The sequence below is a fragment of the Ambystoma mexicanum genome, chromosome 12 (assembly GCF_040938575.1).
Source record: "Ambystoma mexicanum isolate Mex_15411 chromosome 12, UKY_AmexF1_1, whole genome shotgun sequence".
Lineage (NCBI taxonomy): Eukaryota > Metazoa > Chordata > Amphibia > Caudata > Ambystomatidae > Ambystoma > Ambystoma mexicanum.
Window position 1 is genome coordinate 365,108,695 of NC_090936.1, and position 25,107 is coordinate 365,133,801.

The following is a 25,107-nucleotide window of genomic DNA, read 5'->3' on the forward strand; positions in this document are numbered from 1 at the left end:
AAACTCTCGCCCTGTGAAGAAGATGGATCATGTCAGTGATCCTGGGCGCCTGATGCCTCTCTCTTTCAAAGGCAGTGTTGGCTCTGCGCATGTCTACGCATAAACGTATGGATCCTTCTGGTGATTTCTTGGGGACGGGGACAATGGGTAATACCCATGGCGTCGGGCCCGACACAGGTTCTATGACGTTCATTTTGATGAGCTTGTCCAGTTCTTCTTCCACCTGTCTCTGGATATTGAATGGAATACCTTGATAGTGTTGGGCCACTGGTTTGACCTGAGGATTGATGTGGAGGTGTACTTTTCTGTTTCACAGTTTGCCTAGGCCAGTGAAGAGCTTTGGGAATGAGTTTCCGATTGCATCAGGTTTGGCAAAGTACTTGTGGGCCATCAGCTGGTATAAGATGTGCACTAGTCCCATGTCTACTGCCGTCCGGAAGCTCAAAATACATCCGCTATTAGCTTCGGTGTCCAAGAAGTGTAGCGGGACCTTTGCGGAGTGTCCTTTATGTGTGCACCAGGCTGTGATCATGCCTTTGCATGGATTAGGTGTCGTGGAGCCATAGGGATATATGTCTACTGTGGCTTTTCTAATATTGGGCTGTGAGGCCAGGGATTGATATGCTCTTTCACCGATGATGTTGACCGTCGCTCCTGTGTCTACGAGAAATTGTAGTGGGGTGTCGTTCACTTGAAGTGTCAATATGGGGCTGTGTTGGGTGGCCGCTGTGTTGTCCTGTAGGGCCCACACGTATCCTTTCCTCCTTTGATCCTCCTCTGACGACGGGGTGTCGCTGCTGGTGGGGGACCGGGTCTCAACATACCTTACGAAACGCCGTCTGTGTGATCGTCTCGTGTCCTCTGATGAGCATTTATCTTTGCGCGTGTATCGGCTTCTGCGGTCGCTGTCTTCCTTTCTGGTGCCTTCTTTCGTTGTCCACCACGGGTCTGGGTGGACTCTGGCGGGTGTGCCGACGCCTGTCTTGATAGCGATGTTTAGGTGGTGTGTGGGTTGGGGCGTTTTTGCACATGGCCCTGTAGTGGTCCATTCCCCCACATGCGCCACACTTTTGTCCTACAGGGGGGCATTCCCCTGTGTGTGGGTATTCATATCCGCAGTTATAGCATGTGTCTTCGAGATGTTTGTTGCCTTGATTGGGGTGGGTATACAGCTTGTTGATCGATTCGGTGTTCTCACTGTGTTGGTGTATGGACATTTTTCCTAGACTGTCCAGTTGAGAGTCCACAGCTGCTTCCATGCGGGCCAGCGCTAGAATTTCTTCCAGGGATCTTTGTTTCTGTAGGAGCTGCTTGCGAAATGGCTACGAGAGGCAACCAGCGATTACTTGTGACCTGAGCGCTTCTTCATTGGAATATCTGTGGAATTCACAATGTTTCAGTTTGATGCAGAGGCGCATCACGAAATTGTCTATCGACTCCCCTTTTTCTTGTCTGGTTGTGTGGAACATGTGGCGTTCATAGTCGACATTTGTATGTGGCGCGAAATATTCAGACAGTTTGGCATGTAATTCCCCATATGTGACTGTTTCTACGTTCAGCAGCTCCCCCGCAATGTCTCTTACCGCCGGTCCCACTGCCATAAACAGTGTGTTTTTCAGTCTCGTGTCATCTGTCAGTCCTATGGCGCCCGTGTAGAATTTGAAGTCCCGGAGCCATATGTTCCATCTGGGTCCTAGATTAGATGTGTCTCTAATCTCGAAAGGGTTGGGCATGTGCATGACTTGGGGTGTGCCTCCCTCCTGGTATGCATGTTGGCTGTTATCTTGCGCTGTATCAGCATTTCCAGATGGCGTTGCCGCCATTCCCGCCCCTCCCGAGGAGGAGGCTGGCGTGCTCGCCGTGTCCGACAAGGTTGCGGTGCTGTGGTGGGCCTGTATGCCAGTGAGTGACTATGGCGCTTGTGACTGGGCTTGGGCAGAGCAGCGTCTGCTTCTTTGCTGCACGTGGGGCAGAGTGTCCGCTCTAGCAGCGCTCCTGCTGCGTGTGGAGCGACTTCTTCCTTCGCTCTCCACTTTGATTATTGGCACGGCTTTGGTTCCCAGAGCCCGCCCGGCCTCACGTCGCTTTGGGAAGGGGGAGGGCGTCGTGCTCCCCGACGTGGAGCGAGAGGATGGACTCTTCTGAGCGTTTTCTCCCGTTCTGGGTGTTCCCCAGGTTCGCCGGGCCCACCGGGCGTGCAAGCGCCACCTCGGCATTCAGAGAGGTGGGTGTGGGGTGCCCGTGTGTTCTTCCCGGGCCCTTGTCACTCGGGAGGCGGGGCCGCACAGAATCACCTGCCGTGCCCGAGGCGCGCCTACGCGCTGTACTGCTCGACCGCAGACCTCGGCACGGCGCCAGCGGGAGTCAGTGTCTGCTCGTCACCAGTGTTGGGGCTCTGCTTCGCACTGAAGCGTCCCCTAGGCAGGCCCTTGCATGCGCAGCAATGACACGCGGGAGCCGGGGTATGCTACAACCTTCTTTATTGATTACAGCGGCGGAACTGCCGAAACCTTCCCCGTCCCTCCCCCTTCCCCTGACATCACGTCCGGGCCGTCATGTCCTTTGGGCCTCAACGGAGGCCCGCCCACACAACGATGTGGACAACCTGACAGTGGAAACAGGTTAACTTTCCCTGTAAGGAGCTGTATCACTATGGGGGTGGAAAAAAAAGATCCTTGCTCTGGTGTACATTTAAAAATCACCGGTAAATAGCCTATAGCAGTCAATATCTGCAGATCGACAGATCTTGTTGGGCCAGATGAAGCACTGATCTTGTGAAACGTGGAAGTGGTTCTAATCTTCTCGCTCTGCACTTCCTGATGGACTGCGAAGTAATGGCGAACCATTCTCCAGAATGCTGCGCCAGCTTAACTCTCAACTGGTGAGTCATGAGGGCAATCTCTAAAGAGATTGTGAAGTGGATGTATAGGAGGACAGTACGGCCGTGGTCACAGATCGGTCTATCACATTAATTACCTCTGCCACTTGGAGGGCTGGTAAATAATGCTGTCTGAACTTGACTTGCCACTCCTGTTGGGCAAACAAAGAGAAGTACCAACAATTCTGACCAATCAAAAGGGCAGCGGAAGAAGATTGCTGCAAAACATACCGAACTGCCAATCCCAACGGTTTACCATTGAATGACTGGAATTTCTCGAGGGATTCATCTGCCTTAGTGCCAAAGAGGTGGGCTCTATGCAAAGGCATGTCTAGCAACTTGGCCTGAAAATCTGGAGAAAATCCTGATGTTCTCAACTAGGAATATCTCCTAGAGACAGAGCCAGTGCCCATGGAATGTGCCACACAATCCACGGCATTCAATCGATCCTGCAGAGCTTGGCAGGCTGCCTCTTTCGGATCAGTGCTGAATCTATGGCACCTCATCTTAAAGTAAATGTGATGCTCCTTCAGAAATCCCTGTTATGCTCGGCTTGTCTCAGCGGGGGTGCCGGTTGCGGGCGTCTGCTTTGTGGGATGCCTGTTTCTTGCTAGCCGACAGCTCTGGTTTCTCCTAACTGTTCCAGGGGGTCAGCTGCTGCGATGTGGAAGTCACAATAAGTTAGGGCTGCCAAGGGTATTTAGCTTTCCCCCTCCCACCAGGAGCCTTGCGTTCCCTAGGTTTCTGTGTGAATTATTCCTTTTGCTCACCTTATGACTTTTGTAGGCACGCTCTCCGTCCTGCTTACTTTCAGCAGCGGTCTCTGTGCTCCTGTGTGAACTGAACCTAATTGGTTCACTGGTTCATGTGGCAGTGTAGCTGTAGAGTCTAGCCAAGGCCTGCTGTGGCAGCGACTTCCTAGGCCTTTCTTGCCTCGCTTCAATGCTTTTCCTTCTTGTTTTAATGTCCTTTTCTGTGTCTGTTTTAGTGTTCTAGCACTGCGTCCTTTTCCTTGGCGTGCGACCTCATGCCAGGTCGTGGTTTGTTAATCTTTGTTGTTTAACTTTCCTTTCTTGTGTTGCAGGGGACGGCGTTCTCCTGGAAACACAAGCGCCGTGTTGCTCCAGTGCGAGTGTCCTGCGCGGCAGTTTTGATGTCCCAGGCTGATTGGGAGGTATGTGTGCGCGCCCACTTTACAGCTGAGATTATTATGATCTTACTTTGTGTGCGCGGACTGTGTCTTCTTTCCCTTCCAGGTTCCAGTGTTTGAAATGAAGATTCGATGAAGCAAGCTGCACAGGATGCCGGGGGAAGCTGTAGCCTGGACTCTTCGGCTGGAGGAAAGTGGAGAGTATTTAGGTAAGTTGCTCGGATTGCAGGGCGGGGAGCATGGGTTATGCCCAGTACTAATGCTTTCTTTTCTTGTTGCAGGCTGCAGGCGATGGTGAGCGTTACGCTGCTGGAAGGCAAAATCGCGCGAAGCACGTTTCTGAGCCAGTGCGTGACTTACATAGCCAGCCACACCCGGGAGCCCCAGCCACACCCAAACACTAGTCTGCATGGTGAGACAGATGAAAAAGAGGCTATAGCCCTGTGCCCTCCATGTTGAGTTATCCAGAGTCTTGTTTATGGTACAATGTTCACCACCCTTACCCCTTGATGAGCCTGGCGCCAAAGGCGCCAGGACAAGCTCCAAGAGGCCTTTCCTGGTTTTCCAAGGATGACTGGATCAGCACCTCTGTATAGCGCCCCCACGGCGGCACGGGCACGAAGCTGCATGTGTGTCCCTGGTTCACCGACTGTGACAATCACTGCCCTCAGTGCACGAGGATACTTTGTAAGACCACAAGAGGAGTTAATTTCCTTCAGGAACATACTTCCTGAAGTGAAAACGATTTTTTGACATAGAATCAATCTTTTAACTATCGGGAGGCAAAGAGGGAAAGACAGGATTTTGAAATGGATATGGCCATCTGGACCACCAAGCTCACGGGCATGGGATACGTGGACAGAGAATCAAGGTCCAACTGTGCAAATTTATATATTTGTGGCCAGCTGTTGAGCACAGCCTCTGCCATATATCCGTCATCAGGTTCTTCTAAGCCATATTAAATGGCAAAACATTCTCTCTAGTGGTATTCTTGTCCAGTACATCCGTTAGGTAGTACTAGGTCATTTTTTTGTTGCCCGGCAACGCACCACAGGGATTTTACCACCTTGGTCATAGTGCACCTGAAGGCGACAGTAGGATTACTGTAAGGAGTTGTGTCTACGTCGGCCGGACCATAGAGTCCGCTCGTGTCCCTAAAGCCCATTGCCATATCTGATATTAATGTTTCCTCAGAGCAGTTCTTCCAAAAAATTCACCTCTCTTCCCCAGAAGGGTTCCATCTGATACGAAATGGGATCACCTTTATTATCAAAGATCACTGCATCAATTGGAAGAAGTGTTGCCTCAACTCTGGAACATACCTCTATGTCTCAATAGAAGCCACAGTCTATGCTGAGCCCTAATGGTCGAAAGCTCGACGCCAGGCAAAGCCAAGGCATGGAACGCAACAAGCAGTGTCCACTTGAGCGACCTCGCTTGGCCAGAGCTCTTTGGCATATGGGTATTTAACGTTGTGGTCATTCTGCCTGCCTTTAAAGGCATATAAAAATATCACAAGAATCAGGATGAGAGATCCTACAAGCAGAATGTGTGGTTCTGAACATATTAATTTATTTCAAGAACACATGTTTATTCTTAGTTGGTTTACACGACTTTCGATAAGCATGAAAGCGAATGACAACGGATAGGTATAATTGTATACAGTGGAAATACAAGGTAAGTATCAACCTCTATGATATTGAGTTAAGAACTCCACCTAAGGGCACAGACACATGACAGTCGGAGAGACCTAAACTTAAACAAAGTGCACCCAGGACGGAAAATGGTCCGGGGTGTAGTTAACACAGGGTGTACACAACAATATCTACAGGACATACACAAAGAAGGGTGTTTGCAGTTGTGTCACGGGGGATCGACACAGGTGTGTTTCGGCCATGGGAGGCTGGATTGTAACCTGTCCTGGTGTGGCCTTCATCAGGATTGACACCAGTAGTGGTGCTGTCCGTAATATCTGTGGGTGAGATAAGGCTTGTAAGGATCTCGGGAAGTAATTCTGTAATTTATGAATTAATAAATAATGGCTTAGTGGAGCCGTGGTGATACATCATGAGGTTATCGAAATACAGCTTACCTGCTGCTAAGATAGCAGGGGTGATGCTGTATGTAGACAATCCTTGGATTGTGGGTGCAGAAATGCACTCTAGGTAAGCCGTGGGTTCCTGATGTCTAGATTTGTGTCAGGATTCCGGGGGCTTGATGAGGGCCTGAATAGGTCCCTGATCTGTGGAAAAGATATGGACCGTAAGGGGTAAGACATAAGGCTCATATCTTGGGTGAGGGTGTTCTCAATAGAGGACCATAGAGCAAGTGGACATGGTGGTGAGTGCTACAGATGGTCCAGGAGAGGCGATGGTGTGCCTTGGTTTAATGCCGGAGGACTGTGGAGGTATACTAATGGGCAAGCGTTGTGTTATGATGGGAGGACCCATCTAAACACAAGACCCAAAGTGAATACATTGTGCAGTCTAGGCGACATGATTGACATAATTGAGTGTTTATAAGCGGCTCACCGCTAATCAAGGAATGCTCTGTGTGGCGGGTGTCCGAGGGCGGACAGGTCGTGGAGTGACTGGACCCGATAGTCCATAATTCAAGTGCAAGAATGGACCAGTGGCTAGTATACAGTGTGCTATTTGTCTGGGAGAGTGGTGAAAGAATCGCAGTGTATGTAAACACTGGATGAGTCCCTCTCAGTGGCAATTTAGTGCAGGTGGTAAGATACATAGCAACGTTGCTACCTAAACCGACAGCTGTGAGGCGTGTCGATCAGGTCAGATGAGCCGTGGCTTCCAAATTCGAAAAAGTGCGTGGAGACACACACATGCTGGGTTTTAAAAACTTACCGCAATCCGAAAAAGTGCGTGCGTCACTGGGGGATCCACAGCATGGAATGGTTGCTGTGACATGGGTTGCTGGCACTGTATCTTTAGAAAAAATCTCCAACATTTGGACCCAAAACTACTCCCACTGCACCACCTACAAGGATGTTGTGGGAAACGCTACCTTCTGGTGTGCTGTCCCTATTGGTGTTGCCTTTTTTCGGCAGGTGGAACAGGAGGAATGATGTGATTCACTCCTCGAAAGCAAGCATTTTCTATGGTCTTCATGCTGCTTTCTGAACTCTGTCAGAGGAATGGCCTTTGTCTTCGCTCAGCTCGGTAGCCTCAGAGATCCTACCCTCTGAAGATTTGTGTTTGGAAGGTGAAATCCCTGGGAAATCGAAGCAGACAGACCTGGAACCAATTTGGCTGTCCTCCAACTCAGGACTTTCAAGATCACAAATTGACATTAACAACACTTCCACACGCCATGCTCCATCCCCCAAATACCACAGACAAATGGAGTGCAGGTCAGTTGTTGACATCTTAGAGTTGCAGTCGGCACAATGATTGATTCCAGGGACCTTTTTTGAGCTGGACATAATACAATTTCAAGCTTTTCTTTTCGCAGAAAAACTGGAGAAAGCATTCTCTAAAACGTGCATGGAAAAATTAACTGAGGGCGTGGTATACATCAGCTTCCCAAAATCACATTGAGTCGAAGAGTTGCCCACCCTCCCCATTCCCCTGGGAAAAAGGCTCTGTGACTCTGATTCAACTGACCCAGCTAAACATATTGAAGATGAGGAAGATGAGGAATCTGTTGAAGGATGCAACCTATTTGACACAAGCCCATAACAAGACATGTTAGTGAATGGACAGACCAATAATTCTACATGCACCTTACATTGATGGACAAACTATTAGCCTCAAATGTCTGTATAGAAGGCACATGCACTTATAAAGCACTGTACTGGGTACGGTTGTGCATTAAATATATTAAGCCAAATCAGGATTGAAATTACTAAATGCTTATGGCACAACATACCAAGGTAAACAGGGTCACAGTGCACAGGAACTGGAAGAGGGACTCAGAGCAGAAACAAGTGCAGAGAGAGCACCCTGCAGAAATTTAGTGTTTTGCATAGGCTCAACCGAGGAATGCCATTTCACCAAAAAGTTAATGGTAGCGGACATGACATCACTCACCCGATGACCTTACAGAAAGTGACATCAAATGACCTTTAACCTCAGCTGCATCACAGGAAGTGCTGTCATGTATCCTTTGACATTGATCACATAGGAAGTAGCATCACTACTGTAGAAAACCTACAATACATTGTGAGAAACCCGAGGGTCTTCACACATTTACTCCCCCTGGGCCCTATTCTCAGATGGCCTGGGAACGGCCATTTTTATTGGCTCCAGACCCTGGGGATAGAGAAGTGAGGCAGCATCAACTGGGTGTAGGGTCCTTGAGGAGTGGGAAAGACGTCCACAGGTAAGAGACAGTACTCCACATTTTCATTTCCAGGAAAACCTTCAATTCCGATGCAGTCATGGGGTACTGCTACCCCTGTACCACTAACCAAGATAACACTAAGAGGTATTATCAGTCTCCAATCACCAGGAAAAAGGTAAAGAAAAGAAGGTTTAAGGGTGAGACATGGTATCCCCCTTTTCTATTGACTGTCAACCTAACTCTTCCCCAGCATTTATGGGGTCTAGAGAAATTAATCCCCTCACCTCCCCACATATTATAACACTTGACGGTTTTGAGACGAAGAGCACCACAAACTTTTACCATGTTGGTACTGGGGGGGAAATGAGAGGCAAGCAAGACAACCAGTGAGTTTCTGGATGAAAGGAAACCAAGGGCTAAACTGTAGACAAACCCAAGTCCTGAATAGCTTTGTAGCAGATACAATTGCATTGGAACAAAGTCACTTTTTTTGTCGAACCAATCCTTCAGGGGAAAACGCGACTGCAAGGGTAAACAAAGTAGCAACTAGTGAAAGACTGAATAAGAACATCCGGATTTACACAAGACAGTGTGATTCTCTGCATCTAAGGCTGAATAGAAGAGGTTAATGAAAAACATATGAAACTTTTAAACCCAGTGAGAGGTTATAAGGGGTTTACTGAATGGTAAACAAACATTGGCAAAAGTTGCCCAAGTAAAGAAGAATATTATTAAGAAAACAAGTCTTGGCAAAGCCGTGAGAGCAAAGTGCTATGGTGAATTGAACAATTACTTAAGAAAATTAACAATCAATGTATGAAAGAACCATAAGTCTATAGTAAAGCAAAAGACTGATCCAGAAGAGTGTTACACTAACCAAAGAGGATACAAGTGTGAGAACTCAGAAGCCTGAGTCAGAACAGCCTGTGAAGGAGCCAAACAAAGATAAGGGAACTTATGGTTACATGACCTGTATTGGGTGGACCGTGTGGTCTGACAACTGCACCTAGACCAGGGAGCCCTAAAAGGTGACAAGCAAAAGATCTTGGGAATAAACCACAGAGAACTACAAATTGAATGCTAAAGCAAGCTAGAAGGCAGTTCAAGTGGAACTATTGTTTTCTTATAGTTAACTGTGCAAGTGAAAGCAATATAGGTGTTGCAGTGAAATCTTGGGGAAGGCAACCCTAAGAACCAAAAGAACTGAGAAACCCTGGCTTTGGGAAGGGAAACTCAAGACCACCTTGTTTTTATGTGATCTATGCTAGATTGAACTTGGGGAAGGGAACCTCAAGACCTGGCAGAACATTGGTCAGACAAGCAGCTATTGAAGAGACTTTACTTTTGAACACTATTTTGTTGGCTAAGAAGAACCCTACACCACATTTTTTCTAGATGTGAGGGCAAGCACACATTTTGACAGACGGACTTTTTGATTTGGACTCACAGACACAGACTTTCCATAGTTTTATTTAGGCAGGAGAAATTCCCTACCTTAGTTATAGTGCTAGTTGGGCCTTACACCATCCTGATATTGAAATAAAACATTCTTTGAAACTTGAAATCTGTTGTCTGTGTCATCTCTTGATACCAGGCCTATATCTCAAAGTGCACATTAATAACATAATAGTCTGGAAAGTTGACAAAAGGTTAGTTTGTCTACCAATCATTTTCACCTGGGTACTGCTTGACAACCCATTTGTTGTAATCATGATATGCCAACAAAATACCCAGGAGAACCATCATAGAGGTGGGGCACTACCTCTACATACCAGAACAGACTAATATGGGTAGATACTGCCATTATATGCCAGGTATAACCAACAACAGTTATATCGTCATCATATGCAAGGTACAGACTCCCATGCCCAGGTTTTGCCATCAAATGTCAGTTGCGCTTACTTGTCACAATTAAAGCCTAACCAATACCTTAAGCCTTTCTTTTCAGAGGTTGTGCCTCAGTGTCAGGAAGGTCAGGAGGCTTGTTCGCATAGAGTTCTTCAGCCAGACATGTTGTCAGAAATGTAACATATGTCACAGATTTTCGATCTTACTAAATATAATACAAATGTGTATATAGTGGTAGATCATGAAGTAATACTGTATTTAGCACTGTAGTATTTCATGATAATCAATTCACCAACCTTAAAATGATGGGTTTTTCTTCCAGCATATAACTGCACGCTTTGCACAGATATCTCTGAGAGAATCACTTAGCTCACTGAACTATCACACCTACTGGTATGAATAGCTGTACTGTTTCCTTGAAGCACTGTTTAAAATGTAGCCTCAGTCTTTAAGTTTAATTATTACTATTAAATGTATGTTATTGTAGGCTCTAAACAAATCTCACTTTGCTGGAACATACACACCAACTAAATTAAAATTCAATAGGAAAACATTGGCTTATCCATCCCTTGTTTATTTCAATTCTGATTAATGTATTTTTTCTTTATTATATGCACAATGACATGCTTTAAAGCAAATAAGAATTATCTTATGGACAACAGAAGACACCTTTGTAAAGACTATTACAGGCATTTTCCAATACATGAATGGTGAAATCATTTTAATTGGTATACTTTGTTAACCTAATCTATGAAAATATAAATTGCCCCACCATGTTAAAATAAAAACAATGCTCTAGCTAAAATGTGCAAACCTGTAGATGATGTATGATCGCATTCAAGATGTCAGAGAACGCGCATCCTTGAAAATCCGATTTTTAACAAAGCAGCACTAACATACATTCAATGCATGCGTGGTTTGATTTATATCAGATTTTAGATAATATTTTCAGGCTTCATTATAATGGATAACTCAGAGAAAGACATGTTTAACTGCATATTACAGTGCCTCTTTGACCGGGGGTAGCAAAAGCACTGCCAGGGATAGCCAGGAGGTTGCCAGAGGCAGGAGCTGCACCACTAGCTATTCCTAAATGACACCCATGACTCAACCACCAAACCGACTGATGAAGATGATCATCTCACAAAGAAATTCAACTTAAGTTATGCAGAGGAATAACTATTCTCTATTTAAAGCATTCTTCAAGAAAGTACCACAAAATAATAAACAGAATACAGACATATACTATTTGTTTGTGCTTTATTAAAGTGATGGTAAGTAGGGGAATGCACATTGGGGAATGAAGAACAAAATATGGGATGGTATTCTACAGCGGTCTGGCTCTCCAGATATTTTGGACAACTCCCACCACCACCAGGCAGCTTAATCAATAGCGAGGGATCAAGGGAGTTCAGCCTAAAATATTTGGAGACCCAATGGTTGCAGACCCCCGGTACAAGAACAACGTCAGTGCCAGGTTCAGCCAAAATAACAAGGTGCAGTTGGTGCTCTAGACCCTGGTCTCTAGTCCAAAGGTCCAAGCCCTGATTTATTAAGGTTCCCAAGTGTTCCAGTCTGCTTAGTGTTGAAACAAAGTCATTCATATTATTAGGGAGTTAAAAATATCCATGCATGCTTCCTTCATCGTTTTTGGGACTGGACCTCTGAAACCCTAGTCATAACTCAACATCAGTGTAATCATTGTATTATCTCCAGGAATGTTAGATGGTCTTCTGTGGTTGCTGGGCCCCTTGTGTCTTGAGGGGTCTGGAATAAACAGGTGCTTACTTCCCCTTTCTGACCTCGTCTCCTGAGCTTGGCTGACCCACCTGGGAAAATTCAAGTAGGTATCTCTACTCCACACTCGGGATGGAATGGGGAGATTTCTTTTTCCATCTACCAGGCTACTAATGCTTGGGTCTCTGATTGGTATGGATGCATGCTCATTGCCCCCACTAGCCTGACTGTAACCCCGTTTCTTCTGGTATTGCTATAGATGAGGCTATACAAATGGTGTCTCATTCATCAACCCCATACTCTGACTGGATTGTGCCAGATACTGCCAGCAGGTTCAATACAAATCTCTAGACATATCCTGTACTTTATATTCCATGGGATAGTGCGACGAAACCAGCAAATGTGTACACTCTCTCCAAGGGGGAGCCATACCCTTTGGGACTAGTGAGGTGAGCCCGCTGAGCTAAACACCCCCTTGGCCTAGGGAACAGGGCTAGCAGGATGCCACTAGGAGTGAGCCTCACTTGGAGGACAGGCAATCCTTGGAGAGGGATAGGTGTTCTCTTCCTTTGTCTCAAGAATGCCATAGGTTTATGGGTTAAATGTTAATTGACAAATGTTATGAGCCTTCAATAAGTTTATCTAAGGTTGGTATGGTTTCAGGCACCATACTGAAATCAATCTGGAGACCGACATACAAGTCCTCCCCCTCGCTACCGAAGATGAGAAGAACCCACCCACATTGTTGGAAGGCCCCTGGAGCCACACGGGAGAATCATCTTCTGGGCGGTGTGGTCAAGAGAGAGAAACGCCAGCACCAGAAGAAGTGTACAGCACCAGAAGTAGTGTGCAGAACTGCTGTGTAGTCGCGGAAAGCTTGCCCAGCTAGCTGTAGCAGAACAGATCGAAGGGCGGTGAAGGCGATTGAGCGAAGCGTGCCAGAGACACCGGGGTGTGAAGAGTACTGCTAAGAAGTGCAGAGCTGGCAAGTAGGGCACACCCACTCCAAACAATCTGAAAGAAGACGAAGAGAAAAACCGCCACCTCCCCAACCCAGAGGAGCACCATCTGGAGGCAACAGGTACGCAGTGGCTCAGGCAGGCAGGCAAGTCGGCAGGTGGGCAGCACAAGTAGCCACACATCCCCAAAGTGGGATGAAAGCCTAACTACCCCAGGTTGTGTTGAGAGAGAAAGCATCCCAAAGTGGGGTGAAAGTAACGGCCCCAAGTTGGGGTAAGAGCAAAGACACCCCAGGACTGGGTAAGTGACATGTTCCTAAATAGGGGTAACAGGAAAACAAACCTGCGGTGGGGCACAAAGAGGAAGATCCCAATGTGGGAAGGAGAGCCCAAGACCCTAGGGATGGGGCAAACAAGAGAAAGTGGACAAACATTAAAGAACTTGTCAAATAAAAATCCCAAGAACGACAGTGCACAAGACTTACAAATCAAAAGGTTAACACGCAGGACTGCTACCAAAGGGAAGAAAGAAGACCATGTTCAAATGAACTCTTAACCCAAGATAAGTTGGAGATGAGACATTCTTTTACTGGCAGAACCACAGGACTCAGGACCCCCCTGTACAAGAAGGAAACTAAAATAATGCATGAGAGGCCAACCAACAGCCAAGCGTTGGGCAAGAAGCCAAACTTTGCATGCATTGATGATTGATTTCTTATTTATTATGCGCCTATAGACAAGTGTTTCAAGGCGCAACAAGGCAAGGAAGGGGAACAACAGGAACACAAGACAAACAATCTTGCTAGGCCACGTGACATTTAGATTGTGAAAGTGCGCAACGCGAAGTGCAGGGTGCAGCGGGGGGGGGGTGCAGTCAGGGCAGCGGACTCTGAGTTAAGTGTGAGGGAGGCTGGGACAACAGGGTGCAATCCCAGCCAGGAAGTGCAAGGTAGGACAGGCGGCAGTGCAAGGTGGGCCAGGCAGCAAGTGCAGGACTACTGGTCAGGGGCGGGGGGAGGTGGGGCTGACATCATGCCATGTAACACTCGGGAGTCACCAAGCAGCCAGTTTGCAGAGTAGGAGGAGCAGGAGCAAGGATAGGTTAGCAATGGAGAGGGAGGAAGAAAGAAGAGGAGAAAAGGAGGGTCTTGGGGGGCTTCCAGAACTTAAGGAGATCCGGCTCAAGACGGAGAGGCACAGGGAGGCCATTCCAGAGGAAGGCTCCTGCAGAGGAGAGAGATCCCCCCCCCCACTCTCTGCTTCAAGAAGCAACTGGCCCGCAGAGAGTTGGAGGTAGATGAGTGGAGGGCTATACCAGGAAGGTATTTAGGAAGAGAGAGTTGGATGTAGTGTGGTCCCCAGCACCAAAAAGCCTTGTGGATGTTGCAGAGTGTCTTGAACTTGATCCTTGCAGCCACTGGGAGCCAATGGAGGGATTTCTGGGCCAGAGGGCAAAGAGTAGAGTAAGCCAGATTGAGAATGTTGCAGTAGTCCAGCCTAGAGAGAACCAGGGCTCTGGAGACAGTGAGCATCTGGGGGAAGGTGTGGAAAGGGAGAATACCTCTGAGGAGGTGCAGCTGGAAGTGGGCCTTCTTGGCAAGATCTGTGATGTGGGGGGAGAAGGACAGAGTGAAGTCGAAAATGAACCCAAGGTTTTTTGCCTCACAGGAGTGTGAGGGGAGAGGGCCCAAGGAGGATGGCCAGGGTGAGAGGAAAAGTGGGAGCAGGGGTCCCAATGAGGAGGCTCTCTGTCTTACTGGTATTAAGATAGAGTTCATTGGAGGCACACTAAGCCTCAATAGCGGATAGACAGTCAGGAATGAGCGAGGCGGGGGAGGAGGCCAAGGGTAGCCTGAAAGAGAGCAGTGTGTCATCCGCATTAACACTGAAAGTTAGAGTAAAAACTTGACATCAGTAGGGCCAAAGCGGCCAGACAGACATTGAAGAGCCAGGGTGAGAGGATAGAGTCCTAGGGAACAACACATGTGGAGAGAGAGGTGGTGGAGAGAAAGGATCCAAGCTGGACCTGGGAGGGTCAGTCCAAGAAAAAGGAGGTCAGCCATGTCAGGGCCTGATCCGTGATGCCCAATTTCTTTCAAAGTTGGTTAATCAGGATGGCATGGTTGACCGTGTCAAAAGCAGAGGAAAGGACAGGGGGGATGAGGACAGAGGGAGTGCTGGAATAGAGGTTAGAGAGCAGATCTTCACTGGTGTTCAGGAGAGCAGTTTCTGTGCCTCTGGCTACTCTGAAGCCAGACTGATGGTCATGGAGACAACCAACAGATTCAGTGTGGAGGGTTAGCTGGGAGATAGCCAACTTTGCCATGGGTTTGCCAAGTAACAGACCGACAGAGATCGGGCGATAGTTAGCCAGACAGGAGGGGTCGGCAGAAGGCATTCTTAGTAGCGGGTGCCCAAGGGATTGCTTAGGAAGAGAGGGGAAAGATCCAGTGGCAAAGGAGCAATCATAGAAATCGGCCAAGGCTGGAGCGAGAGAAAGAATGTTGTCCTTAATGGTTCTGGTGGAGCAAGGGGTCACCTGTTGGGAGGACACGTTCATAGACTGGACAAGTCTAGCATCATCATCAGGTGTTATAGGAGAGAGGGAGGAGAGAAGGAAAGGAGGGGGTGGGTTGACAAGGGGCTCCGGAGAAAGGGAGCGAGAAGAGAAGCAGAGGAGAGTGTGGACAGGAGGTCCTGGGTTTTAGTGGTGAAGTGACAAGCCAGAGCCGTGCAGAGGGCCTGGGTGTAACAGGTGGAGACTGCAGTAGTATTGACCAGCTACTTGCCGATTTTAAAAGATTCGGCTGTGTTATTTGAGGCCGCAGAGATGCAGGGTTGAATATGGAGCCTCTTTTTTAGAGAAGATGGAGAGTCTGTTTTGCCTTTGAAGCAGCCAACAGTTTGTCAGAGGGTGCGCCCGAAGCTCCCCACTTCCGCTCAGCTCCTCTGGTCTTGCGTTTCAGAGCGGCCAGGTCGTAGTCAAACAAAGAGTTGCACTTGGCGGCAGGCTTCAGGCGGATCCTAGTGGCAGGGGCAAGGAGATAAAGAGTGTTCGAGATCGAAAGGCGAAGGTTGGAAAGGGCTGTGTCAAAGTGGGAGTCAGCCGCAGGAGTAAGAGGGCGAGAGAAGGTGCAGGCAAAGGCAGCCACTGACACTCGCTTCATAGGTTGAAAGACTGTGAAGGAAGGTGGCAGTGTTTGGTGGGACTTTGCCAAGGGGACAGGAAGTTTTAAGTGAGAAGAGAGAAGAAAGTGATCAGTCAAAGAGGGAGGAGTAGTAAGAGGATTTGAGAGGGGGATGTCTGAAGAGATGAGAACATCCAGGGTGTGTCCGACTGAGCGTGTCGGATCAGAGGGTAGGATGGAGAGGGAGAGAGAGAGTCACAGAGGTTGCGGAAGAGCCCATATGGTAGGTCTGGGGAGTCCAGATGGATGTTGAGATCCCCAAGAAGGAGAGTGTCAAAACTCGTGACAGAGCAGGCCTTGAACCATGTCTCGGTGAGAGCGAGACCATCTAGGTCCTGGAGCTCAAGGAGATGGCAGATGTCGGGGGAGTGTTTGACAGCAGAGCAAGAGTTGAGAATAGCTACGTGGAGCAAGTCACCACTTTTGAAAGATTTCCGGCGAGGGATACAGGATTACCCATAGGAAGTTGCAGAGGAACCAATGTGGAGGGAGGAAGTGGAAGAGGAGCCAGAGAAGTGGTAGGAGGGTGGCAAAGGGGCCAGAGAGGTAGTATATGTCAAAGGAGCCAGCACAGTGGAAGGAGGCAGTAGCAGAGGAGCAAGTGAGAAATGCAAAGTAACAGTAGCGAAACACAAAAACACAAGTGCGGCCGGGAGAGAGGAAAACCTAATTGGTGCGCAGAAACAGTGTAGAATGCATTGTGCGTTGAAAGGAGTAAACATGAGGCTGGGAAGTTGTGTGGGGCACAGTAATTGCTGCGCCCCCCCCGCCCGCACCTTTCCTACCTTACGGTCAGTGCTGGTTGATAGCTGCGCTGCATGCTCTGTGAGAAACCCGATGGTGTCTCCCTGGCTAGTCTGTCATCCAGTTGGCCAGGACACGGCCATCGTCATTGGATCCAGTTCCTGTGGGTGGAACAGTGAGAGAGGAGCACCTAGATGCGGAGGGCCTTGGAGAGTGGGACACCGATGGGTGAAACACAGTATCCCCCTTCCTTGAACACCTTTTCCCCATCCTACCATGTAGGATATTCCAAAACACTGCCCCCACTCCTTTTCCTGAACGCACACTTTTCACACAACACCAAAGACAACGGATTAACACCAGAGCCATGTTTCTGACATATCCCAATACAAAGGTCAGGCAAAGTAAGGCAATTAACCAGAATATCACACACCTGACGGCCCATTCCCTCCCCCACTGTTAGGGAGAATTCTCCGTTTAGGCTGAATTTCCTAACCTAGTGAGTCCCCCAGCAGCTTTGCTGGATTTTTGGGGTTTATTTTTTTCTCCTGCCAAGAGTGAGACTCTTTTACCCTCACTCTTGGGCATGATCTGAGTGTGTTTCTTTGAATCTAGATGTGTTTAATGGGCTATGGGGTCTTTTACTCCATAGGGTTTCATGTGTGTTTGTGATGTGTTACACAGCACCCTCAGTGCAGTAACACAGGGGTGTCATAGTGACCCCCCAGTATAGACTCCATACCCTGGGACTGACTACTGTCTCCCAGGGCATGTAAAGTCACCATTGACTTTACTAGTCTTAAATTCTGAACAGAACCAGTACCAACCATCATATTGTGGACGTACTGGCTGGGGCAATTCGATTGCCCCAGGGTCTGTTAGTCGAGGGGGCACGTCTCGGTCCCCCCTGATCGAGTTTTGGCTGGTGGCAGTGGATACTACTTTTTATATTCAACCGCGAATATTTTCCTATGGGATTTCCCATTGTTTTAGGCTACTATCTTTATTTAATTATTTAAGGTAGCCTCGAACATACCGCCGGTTTATTTAATTCATATTAATTCTCCGGTTGGTATTTTTTGCCAAAACTTGATTCTAAAATGGCGTTTGTGTTCTCTTCTGTGACTCCAACCCAAGTCGAGCCCTTTATTCCACTTTTTGGCGGGCTTCTCCACAGAAGCCCTCCAAAGTGGTGCCACTATGTCTGGGGTACTTAGGAGGGGTGGAGGGGAATTTAGGCACCCTGGACTGAGTTGCCTAGGCAACTCAAGTCGCACTCTGTCCTGATTGGCCCAAGTGGTGAGCCGGCCGGCTCACCACTTAGCATGTTTGAGTGACAGCTAGGCTGAGTGAATGGGGGTTTGCTGCATAAAAGCAGGGCTTTGGGGACTGGAACTTCAGAAGTCGCCACAGGACCTAAGAATCCGACGAGGGAGAAGCTGAGCCGACCTGCCACGACACCACTACCGGTGGAGCCCTACTGGACCGTCTCACCACTTTTTCCCAACGACAGAGGAGATCTCCCGCCGGAGAGTCTTCTTCCTTTAACTGGTGGGATAACCAGTTTCACCGTCTTTTCGCTTTCCCGACGTATCTCGTGGCCGCCTTGCCCGTGCCAAGCACCCCGGCAACCGGGATACCACGTTTTATCACGACCGCGAGACAAAGGTACCACCTTTAACCGGAAAACTCCGCGGCTGGTTTCTGCCCTGGTAGTGCAACGACCTTCATCTTTCCTCCAAGTCGAGATCTTCTCTTCCCCTGGACAACGAAGCAACTTGCACCCACTACCAGGAACAACTGCCACCGCTGGAGGATCCTTCCCACTTAAGGTACCGTGTCCCGCCTGGCTTCCCTTGCTACCGACTGTACGGGGTAGAATTAGCCCCCGGCTTTCGAACCTGGGTTAGCCTGGGACACCTTGGCTAAACTTTTCTAAGCCTCTCTAAACACTTTTCTGAACCCTCTGCAAGACTTTCTAAGCCTAGTGTAACTGTGTGATCTTGGGCGCATTTGTGCTCTGCTCTCTCTAAGAGTGGGCCCAGCCTTTGGACTTTGGCTCACCAGTGACTTTTTGCTCTCTGCCTTGCTAACAGTGTTCTGGAATCGTAGAGTGGTGTACCTTTTCATATTCTGTCTTCTTACCCCCCTTTTTTCACAAACTTATTAGAGTGCAATCTAGTTAAGCGCTCACCTCTGTATGAAAATAAGTGGTGTTTTACTGTGATTTTCTAATAGGGAAAAAGGGGTGTATATATCATAATAGTAACTGTGTTTAGAATATATTACAATAAGAGTGCTGGAGTGTTTCAACTGTGTGTTTTTAAATAAATAATTATATACTTTGATCCCAAAGCTCTAGTCAGTGTTTGCTTGCATTATTGTATCTGAGTGCCTATTGAGTATACTTTGCATACTGCCTAACTCTTCTTGAGGGAAGTCCGACTGCTCAGCCACAGCTACCAGGTAAATCTGGGTGGTACAGACTGCTACCAAGTGGGTTTACTGCCAACACCTGTAGTCTTAAATCTTTTGCAGTGGTCCCTAAGGGAACTGCACAGGTTTCTGCCTAACACCCACAGGGATAAAAGGTGGAGCACAAGAGCACGGAAGGAGCAAGGCAGACTGCACAACATGAGAGCTAACTCAGCACGGCAGTTAAAGAGGAGACAAAAGACGGCGAAACACAGAGGGTGACAAGGAAAGAAGTAACCTTTCCCTTTCCGATCAAAGTCTGTGAAACCTCCGCTGATGGAAACATAAGACCGCAAACAATAGCCAGCATGTGTTGCAGCAGATGTCTACGGTATGCGAGACCCACCTGCGCTGATAACCAAGCTGGGGAAGGATGCTGGTCTCAGTGGTACCAACCTTGACTCCAATGATAAAGAAAGCCAAGCAGCTCATCACAGCCGGTGAGTCGAGGGGAGAATCGTCAAGAAACAGAACTGTGTTGAATGAAAAGTGCCCAATGGCTAATTTGAACCTTTGAGAAGTTTACCGACACTATCGAAAAGAGGGGGAAAACCAGCAAGAGAAAAGCCCAGCACCACGTGGGTGCTCATTTAGGTAACTGGCGATTACCTGTTTGTTGAAACAACAAGAAACAGAAGGCTTTGGAAGAAGGTGAAAGGGGGTCAAAGTGGTTTTACAGGGGTCTTGCAAAATCCTCTACCGTCGAAAGTCTTTGACCTACAGATGATTGTCAAGCTAAGGGAAATGAATCCCGCTTGGTGAAATGAGCATATTAACAGTGTGTTAAGGTTGGCAAGAGTGAACCCGGTGGAGGGATGCTAACAAAAAGGGGCGAAGTCCAAAGTCCCGAAGTAGAGTGAACTGTTTCTCCAAGTTATCGAAAGTGAACCAGGATGAGGGAAGCCGAGAATCGGAGATGAAGCCTGAAGTGCTGTTTAAAGAGACATTAAGACTTGCGAAAGTAACAGGTATTGGAAGACCAGGGGAAGTGAATTGTCCCCCTTGTCAAGTGGGTCCGAGCCCGGTCCAGGGAGATCTAGGGATAAAAAGCCATCACCGAAAGTTCATTGAGAAAGGAACGGCTCAATTGATTGCGATATATGAGGGGACGGCGCCTGGAAGAGGGGGACCCCTGGGTGAAGCCATCACCCAAAGTGAACTGTGGAAAAGAACTGTTAAGATTGTGTGTTTGTTGGATACATCAGACCTCGAAGGCAAGAGACTTTTTAACAAAAAGAGACTACCATCGAAGAACCTGAAAACTGGAACCGAACTGTCGGCTTGTGGCGAGAAAGCTTGTGCGTGTGCTGTGCTCCAAGGTCCCCCTGGCAATCACAACTGGACTTATTATTTGGAACACTTCTTTTCGTTATTGAAACACTATCCCACACACTGTCTATAAATTAGTTGTAAGGAATTGGCAATAGGTTTTTTCTTTAGTATTGGCCTTTTTATTTTGACACGCCACCAATAGGACCGCCTTATTTTTCATTTGATGGTCAACGCTTGTTCCCATCTTAGATTTAGGTTATGCATTTTCCCACCATGCATTCATTGTTCAATAAACACCCTTGAACTGTGATCACTTGTGTCTGTATTTACTGTTGCCACTGAGTTCCTTACAGCTCGCACTCCCCTTTGTCGTCAAACACCTGCATCGCACAACACTGCACCCTTAGCCTACACAGGCTTTGGCACCGAGGGTCTGATCCTCAGTTCTTAAAGGATACGCTGCGTGGGCATAGCGCAACGTATCAATCGGCCAGAGTCTCCTGCGGTCCTGCTTCGAACAAAACCTCACACTTAGCCATTCTTTTGTTAGTTTTGTACTGTATTAGTGGTAGGGCCAGTAATCAGGGCAGATCTGGCGTTCTTGACATACAAACATTGTAGTATTGGACATTCTGAGTTGCACACTGACTTCTTTTTTTTCCACCTTGTCCATCTTCTGATTTTGACTTACCACAGTAGTGAAACACTGGTCCTTGGATCCGACCACCACCTCCTCGTTCCTGGGTTTGCTCTCAGGTGCCCCTCTTGGGTCTTACTCTCTGGCTCTTGGCCTCTTCCTCCTCTCTATCCTATTTTCACTCCACCATCTCCGTCCACTCTCCTTTCTCCTGCAACTGTTCCCTTTCATTGCTTTCCTCTCTTACTCAGATCTCTCTCATATTCTGGAATGCAGTCCTGTCTCCAGCACAATTTGGGAGGCTGGTTTAATTTTATACTGTGGGCAAAAACGTGATTTTTGGGGCTCTACGGCTTATTGTATCTATGTCCCTTTCTGAGGCTCCCTGGCTCCGATTAATCCTGGCTCTGTGTGCCCACCTTATCCTTAACTTCAGGTGTGCGGAATTGTGTACAGATTTTGTTTGTGTGCCGACTTTATTAAAGTCAGGCAGGAACCTCATTTCTGCTTCCTGTACCAGTGATCTTCATGGCGAGATGGAGGGGAATTGGCACGTCCACTTTCTGGGTGTGTCCCTGTGAATGTGTGCTTCTATTTTCTATGGATTCCCAAACAGCTACCTGTAAGAGTAGCATGTGCTTCACCTTCTTTGCCATCATTGGGAGGATTTGAGAAGCTATGGCAGTTGCAACACAGAGTAGGTGGCTTTTACTGATCCCTAGAGTACCAACTCTCCGTCTGCTGCCTGTGGCAAGAGTGGCAGTCACACAACAAACACTAGTCGGCACACCAGCACAATGAACACTATATACACACACAATTGTTGTACTTTCAATTCAAGTCTGCACACAAATGATACTTCTAATGGTATGCAAGTCTGGAGAGAATGTGAGAAAAATACTCAACAGCCTCTTATTAACTTTACCTGAGGCATCATTAGAACCACGCTCTTTCTGTTCATCTCCTTCTGGAATAATAGCTATTCGTTCATCCACACTGTTTTGATCCAGGTTAGATTTGTCAGTCTTCATCTCCATTTCCAATGATATAGATAGAGGTTCTGTTTCCACAGAAAATAAATTGTGCTCAAGCAAGTGAATTTCAAATCAAAATAAATAAATAAATCACAATTCATAGAACAGCACCTTTCTTGTCTTACCGGAAAAAATGGTGCCCCCTGAAACAGATGCAACAGAGTCTTGTGATTCAATTGAGATTAGGAGCTCACTGTCAAGAGAACGTGACACACAAGTTATAAATGTAACTGATCTGCACAATATATTTCAAATCACATTTAACATAATGTTTACCCACCTGGAGTCAGATTTGGCATCCTCCAATGGCAGATGGTCAACATTCTCCTTTGAGGATGCAAAGAAATAAATGCAAAAAATTAAGTATCATGTGCATACACTGTTTTGGTTGTCTACTCTTTTTCAATATCCAAAGGGATAAAAACGAATGTGAAACTTCTTAAACCTCACAAAGGAACTATTAATAACAAATTCTTCCGCCTGGAAGCACGCAACACCACAAATGAGACCAACTCTAGTATTCATGAAATATCTTGTGCTGCAGGTTACCAATGTTTTGCCTAGGATACAGACACGCCCAGTGTATCTTGTGATAGAGAATGAGGGGCAATGAATAACAATGGGTCAAACACCTCCACTCGGCTATGTACTGTGCAATGGACAGAGAGAACCTCACCTTTACGAACTGCGCCTCCATGCTCACCAATAGTCTCTAGTGTGGCCCAAACTCTATCGGAATGTGCTTAAAGATCATCTTAGTGTATGAAAAGACGTAGTGGAACTATGTTCCCTGCCCTGCCCCGATTCCCCACAAACCCCATTGCAACGGCCTCTACCACGCACAATACAAACTCCTAAACAAATGCACCTGCTGTTTAAAGTAACGTTAAGTGCAGTGCAAGCTGCAACTGCTTCCTACACTTTTATTTTAAAACAAAACCATTCCTGAATGGTTTCTTTTTAAAACAGAAATATAGGAACAGTAAAACGTAATTTTAAAAAAAGTATAGGAGCACCGCTTCCAACCGCTCCTGCCCACTTCGACCACTGCTTAAAACAGATTTCTGGTGGGCAAGGTAGGAAAGACTAATGACATTATCTGCCACAGTGTGGCTTTTCCTTTAGCCATACCATAAAAAGGGACAGCAATGCAAAATCGAAGGTTATTACCTTTAGAGTCATGGACAAATAAACTATTATGTTTTTAAAATGCATGCATCATTACAGAAGGGAAAAAGTTCCTAAGTCAAAAGGACCCCAAGGATCCATCTATGGACATACCCTTTTCTGATTAGGAGGACTTGATGGAACATCCATTTGAATAGCCACCCTTTTCCATTGCAATTGCACAAAGTTAAATATTAACACATTCTTACGGAATTAGTGTAGTTATGAATGCAATTTGTAGTAACATCGCACATGTATTGTGGATCCCAATTAGTTTTACATTAATGAACTAAGTGTACCAATGTCCTAATTTGTACATGTGCTCATTTGCAGTGCACCACCAGGGTGTCCAGTCATAATATCGAAAAAATAAAGTCGAATGACAAAAAAGTCGAATCAATAATGTCGAAAAAAAAAAAGTCGAATTTGTTTTTTTATTATTTATATATTTTTTTTGGGTTTGGTAAGTATAAAAAAGGGGTAAAATAAAAAAAATAGAAAAAAAGGGGGATTGGGGGGAACCCCCCCATTTCGAATAAAAAACGTATTAAAAAAAAATTCGACTTTTTTTTTTCGAGATTATTTTTTCGACATTTTGACTTTCGATTTTATTGATTTCGATTTTATGTCTAGGAACCCACCACCAGGTACAGGATGTGTAGGTTTACATTTGGTCATCCATATTTTACAAAAAGTACATTTAAGGAAGCAAAAATAGTGGGTAATTACCACATAGGGACTGGCAAAGTATGGCTGTTGCAGAGCTGGAGTTAGGGGAGACATTTCATATTGCTACTTTTCCAGCATGGTAAATGGCTTGTTGTTGATCAGAAAGAGTCCAGTAGAAAAATAGAGGTGTTGACATCAGTATTTAAAGTATGTTGGGTGTTCCTTTTCTGCAAAGTTTTCTTGGTTTGGGGAAGTTACCATCAAATATTCTGTTGCGATAGTTAAAGTTCAAAAAGTGGAATACATCCGTTATCTTTCCTTTTCTGCAATTATTTTATGCCATCTGGATGCAGTTAACGAGGTGCTGATGACTGAATCGGTCATTGACAGACCAAGGTTTGCAAGGGCCTGGCTGGAGGTGTGGTTATTTAATGTGATAGCAACCGAATCCCCTTGGAAGCATTTAGTCCCCTGGCCAAAGCAAATCGTGCATTTAGCCATCAGGACGTCCCTTCCCATGGATAAAATAACATTGCAATTCTTATATTTGGAATGTTACCTCGTTTATATGCCCCATGGTAGCTTCTGTTTGATGGGCTTTCAGTGAGGGCAGATTTGTCGCAACTACCACCACAGGTGTCTCCTATGGAAGAAGATCCAACTTGAAACCACACACATTTGGGGCCATTTTGCCTATCTTAGATGTCCTTAGCGGAACATGTAATTCCTAGGAACACTTGATTTATGTCCATCTTAGTAATATCGATCCCCTCTGTGTCCTTTTTTCCTTTTGTAATGTTTGGGCACCCATTTGTTACTGCCTAATTTGTTCATACATCAAGGCTTGCTCTCCAGTTATATATTGAGTCACTTGCTCCCCCCCACCGGTCCCCCAAACAGGTGTCCATTGGGTGCCTGCCATAGCTCTGCTCTAGCCTCGATCATATTATGATGGTCCTTTTCCCCCATTTAGTGATATTAGGACCCCGTTTTCAGGATCCATCGACATCTGCCATCCTCCTGGGTTCCAGGTCCCTAGTTTACTCA

The 25,107-nt window shown here is 46.8% G+C and overlaps 1 protein-coding gene across 3 annotated transcripts in view; it reads right to left on the bottom strand.

Moving 5' to 3' along the window:
- Positions 1-25,107, bottom strand: part of IRAG2 (inositol 1,4,5-triphosphate receptor associated 2) — a 2,448,326-nt gene that overhangs the window by 652,651 nt on the left and 1,770,568 nt on the right. For all 3 annotated transcript variants that reach the window (XM_069628487.1, XM_069628486.1, XM_069628485.1), the window contains exons 25-27: positions 22,505-22,551; positions 22,350-22,417; positions 22,116-22,250 (exon numbers count right to left, since the gene is read on the bottom strand). In XM_069628487.1, coding sequence (XP_069484588.1) covers positions 22,116-22,250; positions 22,350-22,417; positions 22,505-22,551 — 250 coding nt within the window. The remainder of the gene's footprint in view (positions 1-22,115; positions 22,251-22,349; positions 22,418-22,504; positions 22,552-25,107) is intronic.